This window comes from Dipodomys spectabilis, unplaced genomic scaffold (genome assembly GCF_019054845.1).
Source record: "Dipodomys spectabilis isolate Male_0828 unplaced genomic scaffold, ASM1905484v1 ptg000107l, whole genome shotgun sequence".
Classification (NCBI taxonomy): Eukaryota; Metazoa; Chordata; class Mammalia; order Rodentia; family Heteromyidae; genus Dipodomys; species Dipodomys spectabilis.
In genome coordinates, this window is record NW_024870784.1 from 7,129,306 (window position 1) to 7,155,000 (window position 25,695).

Genomic DNA, 25,695 nt, shown 5'->3' on the forward strand with positions numbered 1-25,695 from the left:
ATGACTTATGTCCTTGTCCTTATTGCACTCTGGAATCCAGAAGCCTTTCTAGCGCTTGCCTGATCTGCCTTCACATCACCAGGTCAGCCTGAGGTCAGCGGTCCATGGCATGGGAGGGTACACCACGGCAGTCAGCCTGACCAAACATCTCACGGAGGGTCTCGACCTAACTGTCAGACTGATGGAGCCTAGAGCAGGCTCAGTTCGCCACGACCCTGCAGGAATTGGCGATATGAACTCACACTAAACGGCCTTGGTGCACAAGCTGCAAGTGTTGCTGTGGCTCCAGGGGTAGAGCCGTAGCTGTGAGCACAAGATCTCAGGGACACAGCGCAGGCCCTGAGTTCAAGACCCAGTGCATAGAGATGTGCATGCGTGTGTGTGCATGTGCATGCGCACACACAGAGCATCGCAGTGTTACCTTCTGAGCTGCTCCCACGTGTCAGGCCTTGCTCCCTAGTGCACACACGCACTCTCAGTCCTCCTGTCCTCCCGGCCCCACGCCAGGCAGACGCTGTCTGCCTCAGGAGGCCGGCCTGGCCCCGGGCTGTGGGTGCTATCTGTGATCTGGGCTCTGTCACGGGCCACGGTGTGATCTTTACCTCTGGGCTGAGGCCCAGGACCAACACAGTCCTACATAGTAGGTGCTCAATAAATGTTCACTCAATGGAGGGGAAAATATTCCTGCAGGAGCAGATGAAGCCTTTGTGTGTCTTCCGGAACACAGAGAGAGGCTGGAATCAGGGAGGCCCTGATGAGGCCTGGGGAGGTGGGGAGGAAGGTCTCCATTAGTTAAAATCAATTACATTTTGTACTATTAGGGCTCAAACTCAGAACCTCATGCTCTTGCTTGTTTCTCATTTAAGGCTGGTGCTCTACCACTTGGGCCACAGCTCCCATTCTGGCTTTTTTTGCTGGTTAACTGGAGAGTGAAGAGTCTCAGGGATTTTTCCACCTGGGCTGAAATCCTCAGATGTCAGCTCCCTGAGAAGCTAGGGTTACTGGCCTCCAGGGCCCAGCTGTCTTTCCTTTGGGATTTCTTGCTTTTTTTCTTGTCTAGTTTGGAACCTGTGCGCTCACACACCTCCGCAGTCAGGAGTGAGGGGAGCATCTCCCTCTCACTGAGATACCCGCTGTCTGGTGGCGGTTCCGGCAGGGCTTTCTTATGGGCAGGGTAAACCTGATTCTGCCTTTGTTTGTTTGGTTGTTTGGCATTGGTTTGAAACTCTCTGCCTTCTAACTGGGGTTCTTGGCTGGGGCATATTTGGGATCATCTGGGGAGGGGGGGAAGGTGTCTTGCGATTTGTCTCAGACTTTGTTGTTCTTTCCTCCCTTCGCTGAGCGCTCGGTCGCGTTGAGTCCTGGCTCTCTGTGGTGAGGTGCGCCTCGTTTCAGTGGTACTGATCTCATTTCTACTTTTGGTCACTCATTTCTCTTTTGTCCTCTCATTTCTGTGTGTACCAGTCCCATGGCTTGAACTCAGGGCCGGGCACTGTCCAGGTTGGGGCTCTTCTGGCTTTTGGCTGCTGAGTTAGAGATGAGTCTTTTTCTGCCCAGAGTTGAGCCGCGATCCTCAGATCTCAGCCTCCTGAGTAGTCGGGATTGCAGGAGTGAGCCACCGGCGTGGACTTTCTCTGTCTCTGTTATTTAGTGAAGGGAAACACGTTTCTAGCTGCTCAGGTTGTAAGCATCAAGCGCCACCCTGACACCCAAACGCGTGGCCTCTTCCTCTTGTTGCAGCACGGAACATTTGTACTTGGATCGTGGCATTGTTTCAGCGCTGCTCTAATTTATTTGTCTTTCTTCCACATCAGACAATTAGGTTCTTGAGAGCAGAAACAATGTCTATTCATGCAGCCTCAGCACAATGCTTGCGCTTGGTAGGAGGTCAACAAATGTTGGGCCACCGCTCATTTCCTGACTGTGCACTGGCTGGCTTGCTGGGTGGAGGGGCGAAGGGGTCGGCTTCACACACTGGGCATGGCGGCCAGAGCCAGAGACGGCTTCGCGTTCTCCTCCACCACCCAGCCGCCCAGGGAACCGGAGGCAGGAGAGAAGAGCAAGCCAAGGGCCACTGCGCAGGGCCCAGCGGCCTGACCTCAGAATACTCCGGAGGGGGCTCAGGTGGAGGCGGGCTTTGGCCACCTTCTAGAAGCTGTGTGGGTGTGGTCCTGGGTGACGGGCTACCTGTGGAGGCGTGGGGTGTGTTTGCATTTGTACAGCTGCGACTGAGGGTTGGGTCCAGGGATGGCGGCTTAAGTCACATCAGGACCAAGCTCGACCTTCGCCCTGGAAAGTGAGCCTTGGCCTCTGTCCTGTCTCATTGGGGAAGCTGAGGCAGCTGGGCCACTTCATCTGCCTCATTGAATTGGAGCGGTCTGCTCGATGCGGTGGATACCACTGATTGCCTGGGATGTAAAAATGCCGTGCTTACACCTCAAAATTCCCTGTGGGTGGCCTCCCGCGGGGGCTGGGGGGCGCAGGGCTTCCATCCGCCTCCCGCGGGGGCTGGGGGCGCAGGGCTTCCATCCGATCCGCCTCCCGCGGGGGCTGGGGGCGCAGGGCTCCCATCCGCCTCCCGCGGGGGCTGGGGGCGCAGGGCTCCCATCCGCCTCCCACGGGGGCTGGGGGCGCAGGGCTCCCATCCGCCTCCCGCGGGGGCTGGGGGGCGCAGGGCTCCCATCCGCCGCCCGCGGGGGCTGGGGGCGCAGGGCTCCGATCCGCCGCCCGCGGGGGCTGGGGGGCGCAGGGCTTCGATCCGCCTCCCGCGGGGGCTGGGGGGCGCAGGGCTCCCATCCGCCTCCCGCGGGGGCTGGGGGGCGCAGGGCTTCGATCCGCCTCCCGCGGGGGCTGGGGGGCGCAGGGCTCCCATCTGCCGCCCGCGGGGGCTGGGGGGCGCAGGGCTTCGATCCGCCTCCCGCGGGGGCTGGGGGGCGCAGGGCTCCCATCTGCCGCCCGCGGGGGCTGGGGGGCGCAGGGCTTCGATCCGATCCGCCTCCCGCGGGGGATGGGGGGCGCAGGGCTCCCATCTGCCTCCCGCGGGGACTGGGGGCGCAGGGCTTCCATCCGCCTCCCGCGGGGGCTGGGGGGCGCAGGGCTTCCATCCGCCTCCCGCGGGGACTGGGGGGCGCAGGGCTCCCATCCGCCTCCCGCGGGGACTGGGGGGCGCAGGGCTTCGATCCGCCTCCCGCGGGGGCTGGGGGCGCAGGGCTTCGATCCGCCGCCCGCGGGGACTGGGGGGCGCAGGGCTTCGATCCGCCTCCCGCGGGGGCTGGGGGCGCAGGGCTCCCATCCGCCTCCCGCGGGGACTGGGGGGCGCAGGGCTTCGATCCGCCGCCCGCGGGGGCTGGGGGCACAGGGCTTCCATCCGCCTCCTGCGGGGGCTGGGGGGCGCAGGGTTCCCATCTGCCTCCCGCGGGGACTGGGGGGCGCAGGGCTTCGATCCGCCTCCCGCGGGGGCTGGGGGCGCAGGGCACAACAGGCAAGTGTTCTTGGTTCGTCCAAATATGAGAAAGTGGAAACATTTCTCTTTCCGCATTTTGAATTCCAAACAATTATAGCATTGTGGGTTTTTTTTTTTTAAAAAAAATATGCTATGCTGACCTTTTTCAAATCATTTCTGAGGCTTAAGATATTGGAATGGTTAGAAAAATGTTCACAATGTGCTCTAATGAAAGTTTCTAACAAACTTAAAAACAAAATAATATCCCCCCCCAACCCCCTGCTTCTAGTTCGTTTTAACCCATTATAAAAGAGAACTCACTTCAAAGAAGGGTCTTTCAGGCCTGCTTGAAGCCATGCTTGAAAGCTCAATACTTTTGTTGCACATGCAAAGATAAAATGAAGTCCAGCTACCTTTGCATGTGCTACGCACGGTGGCAGTAGGTGGCTCACAGCCCGCTGCTATGATTTTTTTTTTTTTTTTTTGGTTGGTTGTGGGGCTTGAACTCTGGGCCTGGGCGCTGTCCCTGAGCTCTTCAGCTCAAGGTGAGCGCTCTGCCGCTGAGCTACAGCGCCATCTCTGCCCCCAGCCCTGGTGCTGCAGGTGGAGAGGAGGCCGGCGGCCTTGGGAAGTGACCGGCCCCTCTGGGCGCTGGGTGAGGGCCTGGCAGCTGCAGCCATCCATGGTGCCTGGCTGGGTTGGTGGCTTGGGGCTTCCGGCTTCCTGGGAACCAGAGGATAAGGCAGCCTCTGGGAGCCTGGAGGCCACTCAGTGTGGGGGAGGTGGCGGTGGTGGGGGGGGGGAGGGGGAGGGGTTCGAGAGAGCCCCAAGGGGATGCTCGCCAGACTTTTTCTCAGTAAACTCCCCTGGGGCTCTTGGAGGAGGAGAAGTATTACAGTCCGCACCAGCTCGCCCTCCCAGCCTTCACCACAAGTGGTAATAGTGGATCTCGCGCGTGTGTGTGTGTGTGTGTGTGTGTGTGTGTGCTTGTGTGGGGGAGAGGGAGGAAGGGAGGAAGAGAGGATGGAAGGAGGGAAAGCAGAGGGGAGGGAAGGAGAAAGATGAGGGATCCGCTTGGGAAATGGGCATGTGAGTGAAAGCATTTATCCACACCGCTCAGCTGTAGAGCACTTCCCTCCGTGGCCTGAATGCACAGTGAGTTTGATTTCTCCTTTGGGGAATTATTAGCTGCCACTCCTTTAAAAGGCCACCTGAAGCCCCTTGCGATCAAGGCGGTGTCCGCCAGGCCAGCCAGCTCTGCAGGACAGGGTGTCTGCTGCTCACAGCTGCCATCTAGGAAGTTCACGGGGACACCTGCAGAGCTCGGGCGAGGTCTTCAGTCTTCTCCCTTCTGTCTTCCTGCCCCGTACAACCATAAGGCAGAGGCTGGAGAGGAGGCTGGCCAACCCTTGATGCTCACATCCGGGGTTAACCACATCCATGCAGGGAGACATTTCCCACCGGCTCCAGGGCCAGAAGCCCAGAAGTTACTCTGATCGCCGTTGCTCAGTCACGGGAGCAAAGCCAGCCCAATAGCTTGGCGAGCAGCAGAGCCGGGGCTTTTCCTGGCCACTGTCTTAAAAATGTCCATCTCTGGTCCCATTATTCCTAAGGGGCTTTTTGTGCCCCTCCCCCTAAGCCTTCTGCCTTCTGGTCACCGTGGTAACAGCTCAGCCTCCCAGTTCCTTGTCACCTCTCTCACAGGGATGATGTAATCTGATGATTTAAAGAAGAAATGATCTCAAGACACAGTATGGCTGTGGGCTTTATGAAGCAGTAGCAGAGTGGTTGAGATCTGAACTCCATCTGGGAGCCTCGCCAGGGCATTGGCCACCTTTCCCCCTGACTCTGCAGGGCTGTGAATTCAACTCCAGCTCAGACCCAGCACCCTGTCCTCCTCCTTCTAGAAGTTCCATCTCCCATGAAGCTCTTTCTGTAAATGAACGCCACTTGATTGAAGGCCACTTCAGTGTCTGCGGCGCTTTGACACACAAGCAGGTGTGTGTGTTCACGTGGTCCAGGTGCATGGACAAGCACGTGGATATAGCTGTTAACAGCCTACAAAACTCAACCCCAGGGGCCGAGAGTTTTCCTTCTCTTTGGACTCCTAGCATCCAAGGTCCCATATCACAGCAGGTGTATAACAACAACAACAACAACAACAACAACAATGCTTTTAAATGGAGAGGCCTGTTTCCCCATTTACAGGTGTCAGATTTCCCTTCCTTTTCTGCTTTCTGGCTCTGTATATCGTCCTGCCAGTCCCAAGTTCATGACCCACCAAGTGGCGTCTGTCCTTAAGCCTGTCCCAGCACCTGAACCTTTGGGATCTTGCTGACTACCTCTCCGTCACAATGGGAGCTGTGGAACTGGCTCCCATCTCCTGCAGCCCTAAGGTGGCTCCTGTTTGAAGAGTGAAGATCTGAGCCCAGAGAACCCTCGCCACAGACATCCATGATATCCACGCCTCTTCTGGGGAACTCCCAGCGAAGGGAACAAGGACCTGGTGTTTTCTTCATTGGCAAAGCAAAGGGGCTGGGCCTGTGGATTGCCAGCTTCCTTCCAGCCCCAAGTCCTCCCTCCTAGGAGCACGGGGCAGGCGCACAGGCCCAGCGAGGATTCCCGAGCAGCCCCCGCCGGGATGGAAAAAGCCAGGTTGCCTTCCCAGAAACATGGTCTCCCGCCAGCAAGACTCCTGGATCCTTTTTAGAAAATAGGCCAGTTTAAAGCGGTGCCGACATTCTTGGAAACATTGTCCCGTGATTGCACAGAAGGCTTCGTGCTAACATCCAAGCTAAAAATACGCCCACCGGCACTTTCTCTACTTGCAGTTTTGACATCCCTTGAATTGAAACCCTCGGGAAGCTGCTGGCTGATGGTTAGATGTTCCATTTGGATTAAACACTTTGGAAGTTTTCTGTTTTTTTTTTAAGTTATGAGAAAATCATTAGCGTGGAAAGGAAATGTAGACTTGTTGACATATCCCAGTGCACGAGAGATTGATCGTGTCACGTGACCGAGCCACTTGTTTTACCTAATGCTGGGCGCCACTCACTGACCTTGCACGCAGACCACTCTGTGCTGACCAGGGGAAGCCCACAAAGACCATTGTCCCTAAAGAAGGATCAGGTGACAGGAAGTCCTGCTTCCAGGCTCTCCACATGCTACTGAGCCTTCTAAAGTGACTGCCCAAATTGTGCCTGTCCTGAGGGTCTGGCAGCAGTCCCGCTCACCTGCGGCTCTTTCCCATCAGCCCTGAGTGAATGGCTTTACCAGGCTGCGCTGCCACGATCTGGTGCCTTTCCACAGACCCAAAGCGCAAGGCTGCGTGGAATGAAACCTCTGCGTGGAGCTCGGGCTCCACGTTGAATGACAAATTGGAACAGCTTTTCCTGTGTTCATTGGAGGTTTGGGTTTCTCTTGAGGATTTCCTGTTTGTTTGTTGTGCACAGTTTGAAATATCAGGTTGTTGGGTTTTTTTTTCCATTGGTCTTTATATAGGTTAGACACTACGTCTTCCTAGTCAATTTCCACATGTGTAGTTGAACTGCACATAATGCAGGTCAACTTTATGAGAATTATACTCCATTTCACCTTAGCATCTTGAAATGCTATTGTTTGAAATATATCTGTAGGTGATGCAGATTATCTGTTTCTTGACGATTTGATTAAAAAAACCCCACCTGGAAATCTGTCTGGGACCTCTTAGGGTGAGAGGAGACTACTGATTGCCAATGAGGCTTATAAAATATTATTCAGGCTTTTGATTTCATTTTCTTGATTCAACTTCAGTGATTTTTACCTTTCTTAAGAGTATGCATTCCATTGCTATTTTCAGATTCGCTGGTTGATGTCATTCACGGTGTCTTTTAGGGTGATGAAATCTCCTTTTCATTCTTATTGGTCACGATCTGCTCCCTCCCTCCTCTCCCCTCTCTTTCTCCTCTCCTATTTCATCTTCTCTGTGTTTTGTCTGACTACTAGTTTGTACAGAACACCTACTTTGGGGAGTTGTTTTTTTAAGTACTTCTTGGGATGTTTTGAAATAGCTGGGACCAAATCCTTGTGTTCTGGGCATGGTATATCTTACCATGTCTACTGGCATGCTCACCCAACATTACTGTAATTTCCTAGGTGCACTTTTGAAGTGTTTGTATCCATTTCTAACATGGATGCCTTCACATCCAAGGATGTGTTCTGGGTGGTTGCAATTTTACAAAATGCGCTGAAGCTTTTTAAGAACTTCATTGGTAGTTAGCTAACCAGCTCTGCATGCACTTGAAAATATCACACTTTCTTTGTAGGGCATTGCTCTGGGCACTCTGTGCTTGAATTTGCCAGTCCAATGGAGGAAGAATTTTCTCAGGCTCCTCTGACCATGGAACAAGGGCTGGGCCACTGGACAGGAGGAAATGCAGCTCCAACGCAGTCCTCTGAGGGAGCTACAGCTGGAGTGGATGGAGAACAAGCGGATCGGAGCACACACAGGCATGAAGAACAGCTGGTCCCAATCTATCAGTGCCTGCCCCGGGCTTAGCACTCCCTTCCTCGTTTTTGTGTTTATCAGGTTGTCGGGGGCTTGTGCTCTCACTTGGCTTTCTGCTAACGGCTGGCGCTTTACCACCCGAGCCATGCCTCCACGTCATGGTTAATTGAAAACCAGAGTCTCATGGATTTTTCTGCCTGGTCTGGCTTTAGACCGAGATCCTCAGATCTCAGCCTCCTGTGTAGCTAGGATGACAGATGTGTGCCACCAATGCCCAGTTGGATAATGAAGTAAACTAGTCAATAAAACATTCAGAAATTATTTAGCTTCCTTTGAATATTGATGTCCATACCACCTTGAAGGGACGTTAGATATGGGAAGATACAATTACATGAACATTCAAGAGTAATTCATAGAAACTGCCCACGTTTTTCTTGACACTGGTCTAAAAAATAAAAATACATTTATTAAAAGACTTAGCTTTGCCTGTAATCCCAGACACGTGAAGAATAAATGGGAGGACCATGTTCGAAGTCTAGCAGAGAATGTGTGAAAACTAGAGTGAAAGCAATCTCAAGGCCTTGAGTTTACACCTTTCCAGCAACGGCGACAAGCTAGCCCCCCGCCCCACGTCTTATGTACAGGAAGCAAAACCTTTCGGTAAGAAGATGACCCCACCTCTCCTCTCCCTGAGGTGCTCACTTGCAGACTCCATGACAGACATCTGAAAGCAATCACAAGTGCTTAAGAATACATCTTCCCATGAGGAGATCTAAAAACATATCAGGAATTCCCCCAGCCACCCCCCATGGAAATGTGGCCAGGGTTGACGAATACCCTGCATACTCTCCCAGCATCTTTCCATGACAGACATCACTAATCGATGGGAGCATCCTACTGAGCTAGGCCTTAGCTCCAATCGCTGCCCTGCTGATCAGTCTGACTGGGCATGTGCGTTCAACCCTTATTGCTGCTCCCTTCTCTGGGCTGGTCCTTTGTGCTGACCAGCAGCTCTGTCTGGGTTCTCGTTTCTGGCTTTGCTGTGAGAGTTCAAAATCAGCCCAGCACCCATGTCTTCACCCTCAGAATCCATTGTGCTATCAAAGCCCTTTGCCTGCAAATGGTGCCCAGATCTTCCTGCCTTTCCTCCCCAGCTGTCTGGAGCCCAGAGCTTCCCTCTGCGTCTGGACCACCCTCTGGCTCCTGCCTGGACCGCCTGGGCCAGGGGGACCTCGGACTCCCAAAGCTGCTGGAGTCGCATGATTGGGTGGAGATCAAGCCCTGTACACCAGTTCTCCAGGCTAGATTCGGGATCTGCTCCAACCCGGCAGCCCGTACAGCCCTCGGCCCCGAGTCCCACAGTTCAGTACTTCCAAGAGTTGCAGTGATGCAATCTATCTGCAAATGAAACAAAATCGGGCTTTTGCAGACTGGCCTGGGAACCTAACCCCGGGGCAGATGGGAAAGTGCGTGCTTCATTCTGAACAAAAAGCCCACGGAAGCAGTGGCGTGCTTGTATGGGGACTGCCAACACTTCGGGCACAGATGTGTGCCTCATTGTGGGGCAGAGCAGCTGACGGGGAAGTGCAGGCTTCTCCTTTCTGGACCAGGGCTGGCGGGGGCTGGCAGGAGCTGGAGGCTCTTCCCTGGGAGGCCAGCGTGCTTTGTGAGAGACCACAATATTCCCCAAGACGAGACCTTTGGAAGCTGATGTTTTGCTGAGGGAGTGCATTTTGTCCAGGCCTCCTTGTGGTTTTTTGTTTCGTTTTGTATCAGTCCTAGGGCTTGAACTCACACACTGGGATTTTTCACTCAAGGCAGGTGCTCTACCACTAGAGCCACAGTTCCAGTTTTGGCTTTTTGGTGGTTAGGGATGAGTCTCATGGCGTTTCCTGCCTAGGACTGGCTTTGAACAGACACGCTGCGATTTGAGGATTGTAATTTGAAGCCAGCCCAGGCAGGAAAGCCTGCGAGACTCTTACCTCCAAATAACCACCATAAAGCCGGACAGGCAGCTGTGGCTCAAATGGTAAAATGCTGGTATGAGTGAAAAAGCTATGGGATAGCGCCCAGGCCCCGAGTTCAAGCCTCAGGGCCTGCCCCTGCCCCTCACCAGTCCCGTAGATTGGCATCTTCAGTGTGCATGGACCAGTTCAATGAAATGGTGAAAATGATTCTTCTAGGCACAGACCTGGCGTTGTGAGAGACTGGTTTCCACATCCCTTGTTGGGGAGAGGACACCCCTTGCCCTGCGCACAGAGGCGGTGACCCCGCCGTACTCAGGCCCACTGTGTCGGCGTTGTTCTTCAAGATGTCGCTGGTGTGGTAACAGACTCTAAGAAAGGATGGGCGTGAGGAAGAGAAGAGCAGCCAGACAGCCGCACGTGGCGGGTGAGAGGCCACGCAGATGTGGGTGACAGGGCTCACCCATCTCCTGGTTCGGGGGAATGGAATGAGCAATCGAAGGCTTAGAATCACATGCCCTGTGGTTAATCTGGTGGCTCACACCTGTAATCCTACTCAGGAGGCTGAGATCCGAGGATCGCAGTTCAAAGCCAGCCCAGGCAGACAAATCCAAGAGACTCTTGTCTCCAGTTAACCAGCAAAATGGCAGAAGTAGAACTGTGGCTCAAGTGGAAGAGCACTAGCCTTGAGCAAAGAAGCTGAGGGACAGTGCGGTCAGCAGTTCAAGCCCCAGTAGTGGCACACACACACACACACACACACACACACACACACACGCACACACGCACACATGCACACACGCACGCACAAAATGTGAAAGAACATTTCAACAGAAAAAGGAGTTTATAAAAGTCACCAAAAGCACATCCTGGAAACTAAAAGAAATATTTGGATGAGGGCAGGTGAGACTGAAAAAATCAGCACCCGAGTTATAGATCAACAGAAATAGCCAAGATAAACCACAGACAGAGCCCAGTGCAAAGCAACAGGGTGACACGTGTAGACACCGCAGGGCCTATAGCGGGGCAGAGAGGGGGAGGAAGAGGGGAGGGCAAGGAGGGGGCGAAGCAATGCTTGAAGGAATAACAGCCTCATTCCTCTAAATCTCATTGTTGTGGCTGCTCAAGAGGCTGGTGGATTAAGGGCTGGCGGCAGCTGGTAGAAGCGGTTGTCCGGGGGAGCGGAGGCTGGTTGGCTCTGCGTGGATGAATGCATTTGTCCACTGCTGCATTGGTAATCTGGTGAGATGATCGGAAGGCGATGGAACCTTCAGGGCCGGCTCGGTGAGGGGCTGCATTGCTGCGGGCTTGTCCTTGGAGGTGTAGCTTGCCCAAGACCCTCCCTCTTGCTTCCTCCATCCCCCTTTAAATCGCTCTCTCAATCTCTGTCCTGTTTCTCTCCATTTCTCTTGTGCTATCTTTCTGTGTTTCTGTCTCTCTGTCTCTGTCTCCTTCCCGGCAGCTTTGAGGTGAGCAGCCTCTGCCTCAACTCAGGCCAAAAGTAAAGCCGGCAACCCTGGACGGAAGCTCTGAAACCCGGAGCCCAAACACATCCTTTCTCCTTTAAGTCGTCTCTCTCAGACATTCGGACACTGTGATGAAAAGTCAGACACACAGGGGAGACAGCGGCCACAGACCCTAAATGCAAGCAGCATGAAGGACCTGTAAACAATCATACTTAGGTACGTCATAGTCAAACTGCAAATGAAGCCACAATTAAACAATTATCATTAGCAAATGATTCTAAGCATTACAGAGGCCTAAGTGAGTGGTCATCAGTATCACTAACACATAGAAATTAAACACACTCTTCCACAGAAGCAATCCTCTGGTAAAGAAAGCACCAGTTCCTGTCAGCTATTACCACATGGTGCTGTGTAAGGGACTGTGTGCATAAGGGAGTGTGTAAGGGGGTATGTGTAAGGGACTTGTGCATAAGGGAGTGTGTAAGGGGGTATGTGTAAGGGACTTGTGCATAAGGGAGTGTGTAAGGGGGTATGTGTAATGCACTTGTGCATAAGGGAGTGTGTAAGGGGGTATGTGTAAGAGACTTGTGCATAAGGGAATATGCATGCAAGGAAGTGTGCATATAGGGAGTGTGTGTAAGGGAGTGTGCATGTAAGGGCATGTATAGGGCCTACCAGGTGAATTCAGCTCCCTCTTTAATGATTCCCTACAGATCAGGGCAAATTTAGTGTTTGTTGAATTTCTTTTCAATGTTTGTCATAAAAAAACATTCTGCCATGCTCACCAGTGCAGACCCCATAATCTGAGCAAAAGTGGAAAATAGGTGTGTGTGTGTGTGCGAGTGTGTGTGTATGTGTGTGTGTGTGCGTGTGTGTGTACGTGCATGTGTGTGTGTGCGTGCATGTGTGTGTGTGTGTGCATGTGTGTGTGCGTGTGTGTGTGTGTGTGTGTGTGTGCATGTGTGTGTATGTGCTGGTCCTGGGGCTTGAACTCAGGGCCTGGGCACTATCCCTGAGCTTTTGCTAGTGCTCTACCACTTGAGCCACAGCTTTACTTACAGATTTTTGCTGGTTCATTGGAGATAAGAGTCTCACAGACTTTCCTACCTGGGCTGGCTTTGAATCATGATCCTCAGCTCTTAGCCTTTTGAGTAGCCAGATTGCAGGCGTGAGCCATCTGCATCCAGCAGACAGACTTTTTATACTTGACCGCCAGGGACAGAGCAGGCAGCAGGTGCTATTTTATGAGAGGGAAGAGAACTGGCCGAGGGTAGCCTCGCTCCTCCCTGCTTCTGAAGAAACAGTTAAATAAGCAATCTGTCACCACGTGGCTGAATCACACTCCTCTGAAACGATTTCCTTGTAGCTCAAGATGGGAAAGCAGAAATGAAACCACTGCTCGTGGTTCAGGGTTGCTTTGCATGTCTGTAGGGGGAAGGTTGGGACTCTGCTGCACCCCCCCCCCCCCCAGGATCTCCTCCCCTGTGGGACTGCGCAGTGCTGGAACTCAGAGCAGAGGCTCTTGATGACAGCAGGCCTCCAGGGTGTGTTTACTCCTGTCTGTGCCTGAATCACTGACAAGAGCTGTTTTAGTAAATATATACGTAGCAGGGAAGAAGTGTAAGCAGCGGGCTGTGGGCCAAGGAAATGGAAGTCAGGAGGACTCATTTTGGGTTTCAACCTGGGCGTAAGATCTGCGACTTATAATCAGCCAACAACACATGAGGGGGTCTTCGGAAGACGACACCGGGCACCGCGCGGAGGCTGCGTCAGCACTGCGGCCTTGGTGGCCTCCACAGAGCCTCTGCCTCAGGCCTGGCCAGGCGGGCAGCCGGGATCTGTGTGAAGCAGACATTCCTACCTCACTGCAGGGCCAAAGTCTCAGCCTGGGCCCGGGGCTCCCCAGAGGAGGGGTGAGCTGGCCAGGGGAACACGGGGACACGAGTCTCTCATCCCCTGTCCCTTTGGGATCCACGCTTCGGGCACATCCTGGGGACGCGATCGCTCAGGCTGGGGCCTCTGGCCACCTTGTCTGATGGTCTCCGCCCACGGTGGCACTGCTGCTACCCCTCTCTTGGACATCGGTTCCAGGTGGCAGGAGTGTGGATCCCAGCTAGATGCCGGCGCTGGGGATGGTACCTGGGCAGGGGTTCATCTGGGGTCTCAGCAATTGGGTCTATGGGCTAAGGTCTCACCCAGGGCCCTCTGGCTTCCCAGCCTAGGCTGCTTCCAGAGACTTATGTGGGCCAGTGACAATGGCTATGCAAATCTGATGGCCCGAGCATCCGTCGAAGGCGTCTCCCTGGTGAACAGTGATGCTGTCAAGCTGAGCTGGAGGCCCGGGAGTTCCACGTGTATGTATCCGTCCGTGTGTTCCTTGCTGAATGACCTTCAGCACAGAAAGCAAAGCATCGCACAGCCATTTGTGTGGGTGGGGCGTGGGGTGAGCGGTGAAACACTGGATGGCAGGGAGGGCGAAGATGAGGACGGGGTTGGGCAAGGCTCTCTTCCTCCTCCTCCTCCTCTTCCTCTCCTCTCAGCTGCCAGTAATCCAAATTCCTACCTTCCTCCTCAGTAGGCACAGGGTGCTGGTTTTAGTCCCCCTGGCTGGTAGAGCAAGGCTTTGGGTGAGCAGGGCCTGGCCTGGACCGCACAGTTAGTACAGCTGTCTCCTCACCACCCTCTGCAATGCACACGCACAAGTCTGGGGCGGGGGGGCAAGGCTTCCTGCCTTCCCACTGATTGCTTGGGCTTGTGGGCCACCTTCCCCGCCTATTCCCTTACGTAGATTGCCTCTTCTGAGTCATCTGTGGACGGAGGAATGGGGCTGCCCTCACTCGACCCAGTTGGCAATTAACCAGAGAGTCGCCAAGACCCCCTTGCTCAGCGGCCCGCTGCTCGGGTCCCAGGTGGCCCCATGTCCACCAGCCTGGCTCAGGACTCTCTCATGACGCTTAGACATTCACCTTCGGGATTTGAGGCAAATGGAGAGCCATGTGTGGTTTTTGGAACAAGAGCAAGACACGGTGGTGCATCCCTTCCCCTGGGTCTCCCGCGGTAACTCCTTGCACAACTGAAGCCCAAGGTCCCAACCATAATATTGACATTGGCAACCAGGGAGACACAGAGCTGAGCCCACAGCTGCCTCCTCTTCCCTGTTACAGCCTCGTCCTCTCCCCTTCCACCCCAGCCTTCACCCCGCTCACATGGCCCCTGTTTGTGTAACTTCATCATTTCAAGAATGTGACTGCACACAGCTCCCCGAGCTTGCTTTTCCAGGAGAATATTCTGGAGATTTGTTCAGGTTGCTACACATTCTTCACAGTTTTCTTGCTTGCTTGCTAAGTAGTATTCCATGCCACAGATCACAGATTGTTCTAGTTGAAGGCCACCTGGATGTTTCCCAATCTTGGGTTACCACATGCTTTGGAGCTTCACGTGCAGGTTGCTGTGGATGGACATCTCTGTGTCTCTGGACTCTGCGCTTTGGAGTGAGTGCCATGGCAATGCACCGCCAGGGTGCCTTTTATATCTCCAGCCACGTGTGAGAGGTCTGGCTTTTCCACACCCTCACATCTGCTGTTGTGGAACTTGGTGTTGCACTGTGTTATTATTGTAGCATTTGAGCAGGTGTGTAGTGTTACCTCATTATGCCTTTCATTGGCATTCCTGTACCTGCTAGCCGGGTGGGTGTCCTCTGACATGCCTGTTGGTTATCTCAGTGAAATGTTTCTTCATGCTTGGTGCCTTTTTTTTAAGTGAGGTTAACTTTTTTAAACAGTTATGCTTTGAAAACCTTTCACTGTACCCAGTCCAACATGATGCTGGCATAACACTTTCTCCTGAATAGTATCTGACTTTGTCATCTTCTGAACAGATCCTTCTCAGTTTACAGTTTGATGTAGTTCAGTTTATCAATTTTCATTTCATGGGTGATGCTTTAAGAACTTGTCTAACCCTAGATCTTTTTTCTTCTATTTTTTTCAAGACCTACTGCTTGGCTTTTGAACCCATGATCCATTTCTGCATACGCTGTGAGACTCAAGCTCTGAACCCATGATCCATTTCTGCATACGCTGTGAGACTCAGGCTCAGGTTCTTTTTGTCTTTTTTCTTTTCCCCTATGGATATCTAATTATTTCAGCAGCATTGCCTTTCATCCAGCGATCTGTCCTTGTACCTTTGTCACAAATCATTTGACAGAGAGCTGGGGCATGACTCAAATGTTAGAGCACCTGCCTAGCAAGCACACGGCCCTCAGTTCAAACTCCAGTATTGTCTCCCCATTCCCACGGGGAAGAAATCGCATGGCCATATTTGCATGCAAATGACTCGGTTTTTGGTTCTGTTCCATTGATCTTTGTGTCTTTCTTTCTGACAAGACCAAAAAACCTTGACAAAACTTATCAAAAAATGTTAACAAAAGTTATTTCTATAACAAGTTTCGGGGGGGGGTGCCAATCTTGGGGCTTGAATTTTGGGTCTGAGCGCTGTCCCTGAGCTTCTTTTTCTCAAGGCTAGCACTCTACCACTTGAGCCACAGCTCCACTTCCAGCATTTTTGGTAGTTTTAGTGGAGAAAACAGTCTCACAGCCTTTTCTTCCCCAGCTGGCTTTGAACCACGATCCTCAGATCTCAGCCTCCTGAATAGCTAGGATGACCGGTGTGAACCACCACTGCCTGGCTGGAAAAAAAATTCTTACAAACTAATTTTCCCTTCTTTTCCATTTGCCAAATTTGTCTTAACTACCCCAAGTCCTTTGTCTTTTCTACAATATAGGCTAGTCCAAGAAGTAGGACTGCTGTGCCTGGCTTCTTAGCCAGAGGGAAAGAGCCCTCTCTGGGGTCCAGGAGGGTCCTGCAGCTCCGAAAGGCGTTGGGATGTAAGTGCAGAAACAGCGCGGTGGACGGAAGGCTGGCTGGCTCGCGTGGGATGTGGTCCAGGGGGCTATGTCCAGGAGTCCCGGCCGATTCCCTCTAAGGAAAAGCAGACAGAGCAGCCCACGGCTACTGTTATTTTCTAAAATGAACCTTTCATGGAGGTGACAGGATGGTTTAATTACGTGTGGTAAGGAGACCTCCAGGAATTTTCCGGTGTCTGTGAATGTCTGAGACATCACCCTAATCATCAGCTTGAAGGTCATTCATTTGCAGATGGCATTTCCTTTTTCTTCCTTTGAAGACACAGTGAGGAACTCTATCCCAGTCATCCTGGGTTCATGCTAGCAGAGCTCAGCAGAAACCATCTGTTTATGGCACTTCCCTGGTCTCTTGACCCAGCTTAGTTTGTGAAATATTGACTCACTCTTGTTGTTGTTGTTGTTATTGGTCTTGGGGCTTGAACTCAGGGCCTGGGCCCTGTCCCTCAGCTCTTCAGCTCAAAGCGAACAGTCTACCACTTGAGCCACGGCACCACTTCTGGTTTTCTGGTGGTTTATTGGAGATAAGAGTCTCACAGATTTCCTGCCCAGGCTGACTGTGAACCACGATCCTCAGATCTCAGCCTCCTTCACTTTTTTTTCTTTCTGAAAACATTCCTTTGTTAATTGCATCTTCTCATCTCGACTTTCTGGGCTCTTCCCTCTGCTCCCCTCTGTACCTCACAGCCCTGGGCTGCCATCCCGGAAGCCTAACCCTGTGCTGGGGACTGAGGGGAGCCCCCGCCCCTCCCAGTGCAATGACATGAGGGCGTGCAGTTGTACCCGAATCAAGTTCGGCTCCTGACTGCAGACGTCAGAGCTTTGGGTTGTCAAAGGCCAGAGCCAGGCAAACACCTCTCCAAGCGCTGGAGAAAGAGGCGTTAGACTGCTAGCACTCCTGTGTCATGCTGCCAACAGCTACCTCAACACTGTCCAGTGCGAACCGCAGACGGAGCAACAGAGGAAGCGAAAAGGGGGGATTCATTTCCCAAAGGAAATTTCAAACACACTACTAGGAGCGGGGGAGAATGGATAGGGCACAGCACATAGAAGCTCATGGGACAGGCAACGCCCAGCACTGTCACATCACTTGACTGGTCACACAGAAATTCCCTCTTGCTCTGCATTCTCTATCTCCTCTCCTGAAGGTGCGGCTCAACCCTGGAGCAAGTAGGGGTCCCTGAGGCTGTCGAGCAGTCGTGTTCCCCAGAGCCATCTTCTCTCCATGAGAAGTCTGGGGATTCAAATCCTCTCTAGTCAGCCTTCCTGTCCAGCATGTTCAAGGTCCCCCTGGGCTCCTGGGCCTGACACCAGACAGCAGCTTTCAGAATACAGAAGATTTCCCCCATCGGAGCTAGTTAGTGTAAAACTGGGGTGACCCCAGTTTTACCCCTCTCCTTCTAACCTCAGAGCACCTGCTTTCCTCTCTTGACTTGAGGGGCCACTTGGCCACAGTCACCAGCTTGCCAGTGTGCTACCCAGGGACCTGCCCCCTTGGCAGGGGAGAAGACAGACAGAGAGGGGAGAAGACAGACAGAGAGGGGCTCTGTAACCAGGAAGCAGGTGGCAAGGGTGCCTTGTCGCTATGGTTATCAGGACACCGCCACACTTACATATAATGAGGCCTTCTGCAGATGCCAAACCACCAGATGAGAGAGTTCCCGGGTGTCATCCCTTATATTAGCTGCGCTAAAATGCCTTCTGTCTGCAAAAAACGAGCCTTTCCTTCATTTAGGGAAGGGGGAGGGCTGGGCAGCAAGGGTCCAGCACAGGGCTTTACTTGAAGCACAGCAGAGCTCCCGGTGGGGTGCTCAGTGTGTGAGCGTGTCTCCCCAGGCTGGAGGTGGGGTTGGAGCAGGAGGGCGGTGGTGGTGGTGATGGTGGTGATGGTGATGGTGTGCTGGCCTGAGGCTGGCCTTCGGCCTGAGCACTGTTCGTGTTCTGTTGCAGTTTTTTCCTGTGTTGTTGCTCAAGGCCGGCTCTCCACCACTGGAGCCACCGCTCCCTGCTGGCTTTTCTGGTTAATTGGAGATAAGATTCGCATAGACTTTCCTGCCCAGGCTGCATTAGAACCGTGATCCTCAGCGCTCAGCGGGTCCAGGAGCTAGGGTTAGGGGCGTGAGCCACCGTGCCCGCGTCATTAACTTCCATCTGGCCTGCTGGGCCCAACAACCAGAAGGACAAGGCAAAGAGTCCACCTGTTCGACCCCTACCCTCCCTCTCCGTCCAGCTCCGATTTCAAGGCTGCCCCAAGGCGGGAACCGCTGTGCTCCAAGCGGGCCGCCCAGCGGCTCGCCAGGCCCTCCCGGACCCGCACCTGCGAGGTCGGGGCGTCCGGCGGAGCGCTGGGCTGGCCGGTGGCCGCAGCGGGGTCCGCTGAGCGCGCCGCTCCCGCAGGAGCAAAACAAGAGCACGCGCACCTGCCCGCGCCCCGCCCCGGCCCCGCCCCCTGGGCGCCGGCCAATCGCAGGGCGGGGCGGCCGGGGCGGGGCGGGGCCGCGCTCCAGCACATCCTGAGCCGGAGCGCAGTCCGCGCCCGGCACCGCGGCAGAGCCCGCAGCGCACGCAGCCTCGGCCCGCCGCCGCCGCCGCCGCCGCCGCCGCCGCCGCCGCCGCCGCCGCCGCCGCCGCCGCCGCCGCCGCCGCCGCCGCCGCCGCCGCCGCCGCCGCCGCCGCGCCGCCCCCGGGGCATGGCCTGTCTGATGGCCGCCTTCTCGGTCGGCACCGCCATGGTCAGTGAGCGCCGCTTCCACCGCGGGGCTGGGCTTTGCGTTCCGGGGGTGCGGGAACGCGCCGAGACCCGCCCGCGGGTCCGCACCGGGGGAGAGCGGCCGGGCTCGGGTCACCTGGCGCTCGGGCGCGGGGCGGGCGCGGGGCCTGGGGAGCGCCGGGCACCGGCGGAGGAACGAGAGGCGGAGCCGGCCCGCGCCGCCGGCGGGCTGCGGGCTGGAGGGGCGGCGGGTCCCGGCGAGGACGCTGCGTGGACACGGATGCCCGGGCGTCCGTCCGCCCCGCGCGCCGCCGCCCGCACCAGGCGGCCAGTGCCCGTCCGGGCTGGACCTCCGGCCGGCCGGAGGACCCCGGCCCCGGGCCGCCCATCGCCGGGTCGGTGCCCCGAGCCCCGCGAGCCCTTCCCGCAGCGCCGCGTGCGCGCGGGGCTCCCCGCCCTCCGCTCGGCTTCATTTTTAGCATCCTGTATCCAGCCAGCGGGGCTCGCGGCGTTTGACCGACAGTTACCTCTTGCCTTGAGCTCGGCTTGGCGCGCATGCGCCGCGGGGACAACTGCATCCTCTGATTCCAAACAGGTTACTGTAGCGCATTCCGCGCGGCCAGCTCCTTATGTAATGATCTCGTGTGTAAACCCACAGCGTGTGGCGAACACGCGTGAAGGTGGCTGGCTGCGGGGGGGGGGCCCGGGCCGGGCTGGGAGACCCCGCACCCAACCGTCCCCCCTCCCATGCACGAGAAGCGGGGAGGGTGTCACTCTTCCCTTTCATCTAGTTGGGCATTTGGGTAACATTTGGGGACTACGCTGCCGGTGGGAAGTGCACGTCATGGATGTGTGTGGCAGCTAGAGGAAGTGTGGGATCTTCTAGGCGCTTGAGTGCTGAGAGGCTAGGTGCTTGGGTACTTAGAGTCTAGGTGCTTGGGTACTGAAGAGTCCTTCAGAGCTGCACAGGTGACCTGTACGTGTGGAGAATGAACCAGGACGTTTTTAGATATAGAAATTTTCATACTGATTTTTTAAAACGTCATGTTATGGTTTGACAAAGCCCCAGAGTGCTTGCCTGTCCTCACATGGAGATTGCTAATGCTCATCCTGGGGCCTGGGGGCAAGGGGAGGGGGAGTGTATTTCTCCCCTCCCTGAAAGCATAGAGCTTTTCATTTAAAATTTTCTGTCTGCAGCCAGACCACCCAGTCTACACCCATCTTATTTGATCTTGCGGCTGGGCAGGCTGCCCTGCACTTAGTACCTGATTGTACCAGGACCGGAGATCAACCAGGGTGTCAGGTGCTCCTGGCTTCAGAGATAAACAGGTTTTGAGGTTTTGTTTTAGGGCTGGGGGCGTGTGGCTCAAGTGATAGAGTACATGCCTGGCGAGCTCAGGGTCCTGAGTTCAAACCCCAGTACCATCGATTAAAAATAAAGTTCTATACAAGTTACAAACAAAGAGCCCTTGAGAAAGTCCCAGAATCTCAGGCTTTGCTTTCTCCTCACCTTCCCCATCTGAGGAGTGGCCGGTGCTGGCTGAGTGAGCTGAGCGAGGCTAGGGCCTTGAAAGGCGGATAGAGTGAGGGGAGGGCTTCTGGAGTCACCAGGCATGAGGAGACACGCATGTGTCACCAGGCATGAGGAGACACGCATGTGTCAGGTGTTCTCCGTGAGCTGCGGTGTTTGGAGCCTGGTGTATTCTGAGCAGCCGTTCGAGTGCAGCCTGCCCTCCCAGCTAGGCTTAGGGCCTGACACTTTGGCCATTTTTCCTGTGAACAGACACCATGAGAGTTACGGGCCAGCCCCTTGTCCTGGGATGTGTCCAGGAGAGCAGGAGGTGCCATCGATGTGGGCACCAGGGCTGGTAACAGTGAGGCAGAGAAGAGGGAGAGCTGCATGCCAGGCCACAGCTTTACCCCTTTCCTCCTTCCTCAGAGTGCTGAGAGTAAAAGTTTCCTCCCAGAGCATGCTGCTGGTGGAGAGGGTCTGCAGGCCCGGCACTGTGGAACTCACTGGAAAACATTCTCCTAGGGCCCTAGGCATGGTCCCAACTGGGTTTTCTGATGTATGACTTGCACTTACTAATGTGCTATGCACCAGGAATGAATTTACTGCTATCTGCATGTATTCTGCAGTGTCAAAAGTGTGTGTGTGTGTGTGTGTGTGTGTGTATGTGTGTGTCTGTGTGTGTGAGTGTGTTGAGGGGGAGGGGGAGTGTATGTTAAAGTTAGCACCTCCGGAACCTAGGATAAACTGTGCAGAATAGGTGTTTGTTTCATTTTTAATGAGCTCAGGAGGCCATGCAAAAGCTTGCAGTAACCTACATTGCTGGCTACTCTCACCCAGAGACGTTTCCAGGGGGCTGGTCTACTTTGGAGTGACAGGCCGCTGCCCTCATCACACAAGTTTGTGTGATTTTATTTATTTTTATATGTTTTTATTGTAAAAATGATGTACAGAAAGGGTACCGTTACATGAGCAAGGTAATAAGTACATTTCCTATCAAGCATTGTTACCTCCTCCTTTGTTTTCCCCTACCATCCCTTCCCTCCTATTCCACCTCCACATTCCACTCCACCCCTGCCTAAATTGTAAAGTTCATTTTTCAACATAGTGTCTTGTGCATCTTACTGTTACAATGGGTCAACTTGCATCCCTATTTAAACATTTTGTTTTTTCCCTTCCCCTCCCCAAATTAGAGAAGTGTATAAACAAGATGCAGGGCACTGACCTCAAATACAGTGAAAACAGGGGTTATACCATGGGGGAGGAACGTACAAAGAAACAAAAAAATCACATGGTACTTTATAAATACATTGGAAACAATAGCAAGAAAGAAAAAACCACTTGTGACCCTATCTTGGGAGTCATTTCGCTTAACATCATCTTATCTGGTCATATGTACATAGCTTTTGACCTTTTCTGCTTGTCCCAGACATATACTAGTTATTGCAAATAAGGGGAACCATGGGACCTGTGTTTCTTTGGGCCTGGCTTACTTCACTTAATATAATTTATTCCGAGTCTTTCCATTTCCTAACAAATGGGGTGATGTCATTCTTTCTGATGGAGGCATTTCATTAATTGGGTGAGGGTATGGGACACAGGTGCAGGAGTTGGGTTGTACACAGTGCTGTGTGGAGGGTGTTTGCGTGGGCTCTGCAACTTAAGTTCTTCACTCCATTGTGGATTTTTGTACCACCCGCGATCCACGTGTAGCATGTGGAACTAAGCCATGCTTGGGCTTTGCAGTCCGTGGGTCTTGTGCTCCAGGGCAAACCTGGGCCTGTCACTTCACGTGGGGGCTGAACCTGCCTGTGCTGTGTTGACATCTGACACAGCGCACATGTGCCGTGCCCACAGCATTCCACGCTGAATTCAGCCGAGTTTTACTCTGCACCTTTATTTTTAGTCACACAGATGAGTCAGGGATGAGGTTTTGATTTGATTAAGGTTTCAGAGGCAGGAGATGCCTAAGAGTTGTGCATGCATCCGTGTGTGGGCGTGTGTGTGTGTGGGGGGGTATATGTTTGTGTGTCTCTTTTTTGGGCAATACTGGGGTTTGACCTTGAGACCTTGCCCTTGCTAGACAGGAGTTTTTCCTCTTGAGCCATAACACCCCCCCCCCAAACCCTTTTGCTTTAGTTATTTTTCAGATGGGGCCTTTTCTTTTTGCCCAGGAGTGGCCTTAGACCAGAATCATTCCACTTCTTCCTCCCACATAGCTGGGATTACAGGCCAGCGGCCCTCCCCTGCCCCCAGCTCCTGTATAATTTCTTTTTTTTTTTTTTTGGTCTGGTCGTGGGGCCTGAACTCTGGGCCTGGGCGCTGTCCCTCAGCTCTTCAGCTCAAGGCTAGTGCTCTACCACTTGAGCCACAGTGCCACTTCGGCATTTTTTCTTTTTGCTTATGTGGTGCTGAGGAATTGAACTCAAGGCCTCATGCATGCAAGGCAAGCGCTCTACCACTGAGCCACCTTCCCAGCCCCTCCTGTATAATTTCTTAAATGCAAAACTACCTTTTCCATAACCAAGCGATCCAGAATTCCTCTTCCAACCTCATATTTGTATTTGAAGTCCCCAAGCTTAGAGATAGGTTTTGGAACCCTTAAATACCCCCAATGGAATACATGCCAGCTCTCCTTCAATTTCCTTCCACGCCCTCTAGAGGACCTTCAAATCGAGGGAGTTGCTGGGGGTTGTGGGAATGTTTTTTTGGCCATCCACTCTGTTTTATTTTTTATTTTTTTGGGTCCGGTCTGGGCCTGGGCGCTGTCCCTCAGCTCTTTAGCTTAAGGCTAGCACTCTACCACTTGAGTCACAGCACCACTTCCGGGTTTTTTTCTTTTTTTGCTTATATAGTGCTGAGGAATCGAACCCTGGGCCTCAGGCATGCAAGGCAAGCGCTCTACCACTGAGCCGACTTCCCAGCCCAATCCACTCTGTTTTAATTTGGGAGTTTTCAAGAAAAGAATAATAACTATAAATATCAAGCAAATACCTAGGTGACAAACCTTGAAGAACAAATGGCAGCAGCAGTGGCCCGGGCCCTGCGGCGGTCTGAGGGCCCCGGCGGTCTGGCATGGCAAGGTTAGGTTCCCCCAGTGCTGCGGACTCTCAGTGTCCTGGCAGGGTGCTGCGGAAGGCCTGCATTTAGGGCACCTCAGGAAGCCCCTCTTGATTCTGGAGATGGCTAGAAAACTTCTGCATAGCGTTTGTCCCTCGGGCTCCTGCTGTGTTTAGAGGCCCCCCGAGTTTATTGATTGGGTTAGGGTTGCCAAGCTATTAGAAAAACATATTCCTTTCTTTGCATAAATGAGTTTGGGTCTTGGCCCAACTGCTATCGTTTGAGTCCCAGTGGAAGCTGTAAAAAGCCGAGGCTTGGGGCACAGGGTGTGGCTTAATGGTAGAAAGCTTGCTGGGCCTGCTTCTGGCCCCAGTAACTGCAAAAGAAAAAGGAAAAAATGCTAGCTACAAACACTAGGTGCTCCTTGCTGAGCTGGGAATCTCAAGGTTTTTGTCATTTATTGTTTGAATGGCTTTGGAAATTGTGCCTCAATTTCCTTGTCTGCATAGTAGGAAAAAATGAAACTTTTCAACTCCTCAGTGCTGTAATGAAGCTGAGGTTAGGGACTTGGGGAAAGGGGCAAAGATGAAGACCAATACCCAGGATGGGTGTTACTGTCTTGTGACATTGTGGAGGCATTCCACAGGGACTACACAGAGCCCGTCTTACACAGGACATTCTCAGTTATACATGCCGTAGGAGCCTTGTCTCTCTTTTTTATAAGTGGACCATACAGAGAGGTAACTTTCCATGGTGACCAAGTGACTCATTTATTATGGTCTCATGATTTGATTTTATGATTTCAAAGTAAGTCCTATAGGCCAGTTTATCATTTTGTCTCTGGTATCTTCTTTACTAGAGGAAAAAGTGGCCATTGGGCACGACAAGCCCCACAGGGGCCAGTCTCCTCCCCTCCACGGCTCCAGTCTTCTGTAGCAAGTGTCCCTATTAATAATCAATGATTGAGTCAAGTGGCAAGTTTCTGATGTTCTTTCTCTCCACGTAACAATAACACATCTTGTTTTCTAGAATGCCAGCAGTTACTCTGCAGCGATGACGGAGCCCAAGTCGGTGTGCGTCTCAGTGGACGAGGTTGTCTCCAGTGGCATGGAGGAGGCGGAGACGGACCTTCTGAATGGACATTTAAAGAAAGTGGACAACAACCTCACGGAGGCCCAGCGCTTCTCCTCCCTGCCTCGGAGAGCAGCTGTGAACATTGAATTCAAGGACCTTTCCTACTCGGTTCCTGAAGGCCCGTGGTGGAGGAAGAAAGGTAGGTGGGAGGTTGAGCTAGGAGAAGCTAGCGAAGGAAGTGGAAGCGTATCTGGGGAAAATCTGGGTCTGGGCGTTGGATTTCAGCGCTGTTGCGGTCTCAGCCAATGGGTTTAGTCCTTTGTATCTGACTTCTCCCCTCTGAAGTGGGCAGGGGGCATGGGGATGAGCTCTGAAATTCCGGACTCTTACTGCACGGCCAGTATTCTGCCTTGGAAATAATCAGGGCCATCCATAGTTCAGATTTTGGATTTTTTATTTTTTAGATTTTTGGAATATTTGCACACCCATCATGTAGTATCTTGGAGATAGGACCCAAGTATAAACGTAACTTACATCTGTGTTTCATGTTTATCTAACTTATAAACGTGGTCTGCAGGTAAATTTATGCAGTGTTTTTAGTGTACCTGAATTTTGATTGTGGCGGGTCACATGAGGTCAGGTGGAAACTTCGACTTGTGCAGAGATTTTGTATTTACCATTTCCAGACAAGGGCTGGTGTTCAGGCAGTACAAACAGTTTCATGCAGATCATCCACAGGTGCGGCTTCTGGCCTGAACTCAGAGGTCCTTAGTGGTGGATGCTGTGTGTTAGTTTATGTCAATCTTTCAAGATGCAACCATTTTCCAGCCAAAAGGAAGGCAGGTGCTGCCTCCCAAGTTTGAAGTGCTGAAAACCCAGCCAGGGTCCTGGTGCGGCCCTGTCATTTTTATATGATGATAATGTAAGGTCTCTTGGGAGGGTGGTGCTGGTGACCTGTTACAAAGAAGCTGTGTGACTTTAAGAATGGCGGAAGCGGAGGGGTGGAGCCTAAGGTACCACTAGAAAACCGTGGGCTGCAGGCTTTGCACCCAGCCTGGGGTGTG

General features: G+C 53.4%; 1 protein-coding gene across 2 annotated transcripts in view; it reads left to right on the forward strand.

The window, feature by feature from the left end:
- The first annotated feature begins 18,899 nt into the window (after positions 1-18,899).
- Positions 18,900-25,695, forward strand: part of Abcg1 (ATP binding cassette subfamily G member 1) — a 50,039-nt gene continuing 43,243 nt past the window's right edge. For both annotated transcript variants that reach the window (XM_042687285.1, XM_042687286.1), the window contains exons 1-2: positions 18,900-19,009; positions 24,587-24,830. In XM_042687285.1, coding sequence (XP_042543219.1) covers positions 18,968-19,009; positions 24,587-24,830 — 286 coding nt within the window. In that variant the 5' untranslated portion in view covers positions 18,900-18,967. The remainder of the gene's footprint in view (positions 19,010-24,586; positions 24,831-25,695) is intronic.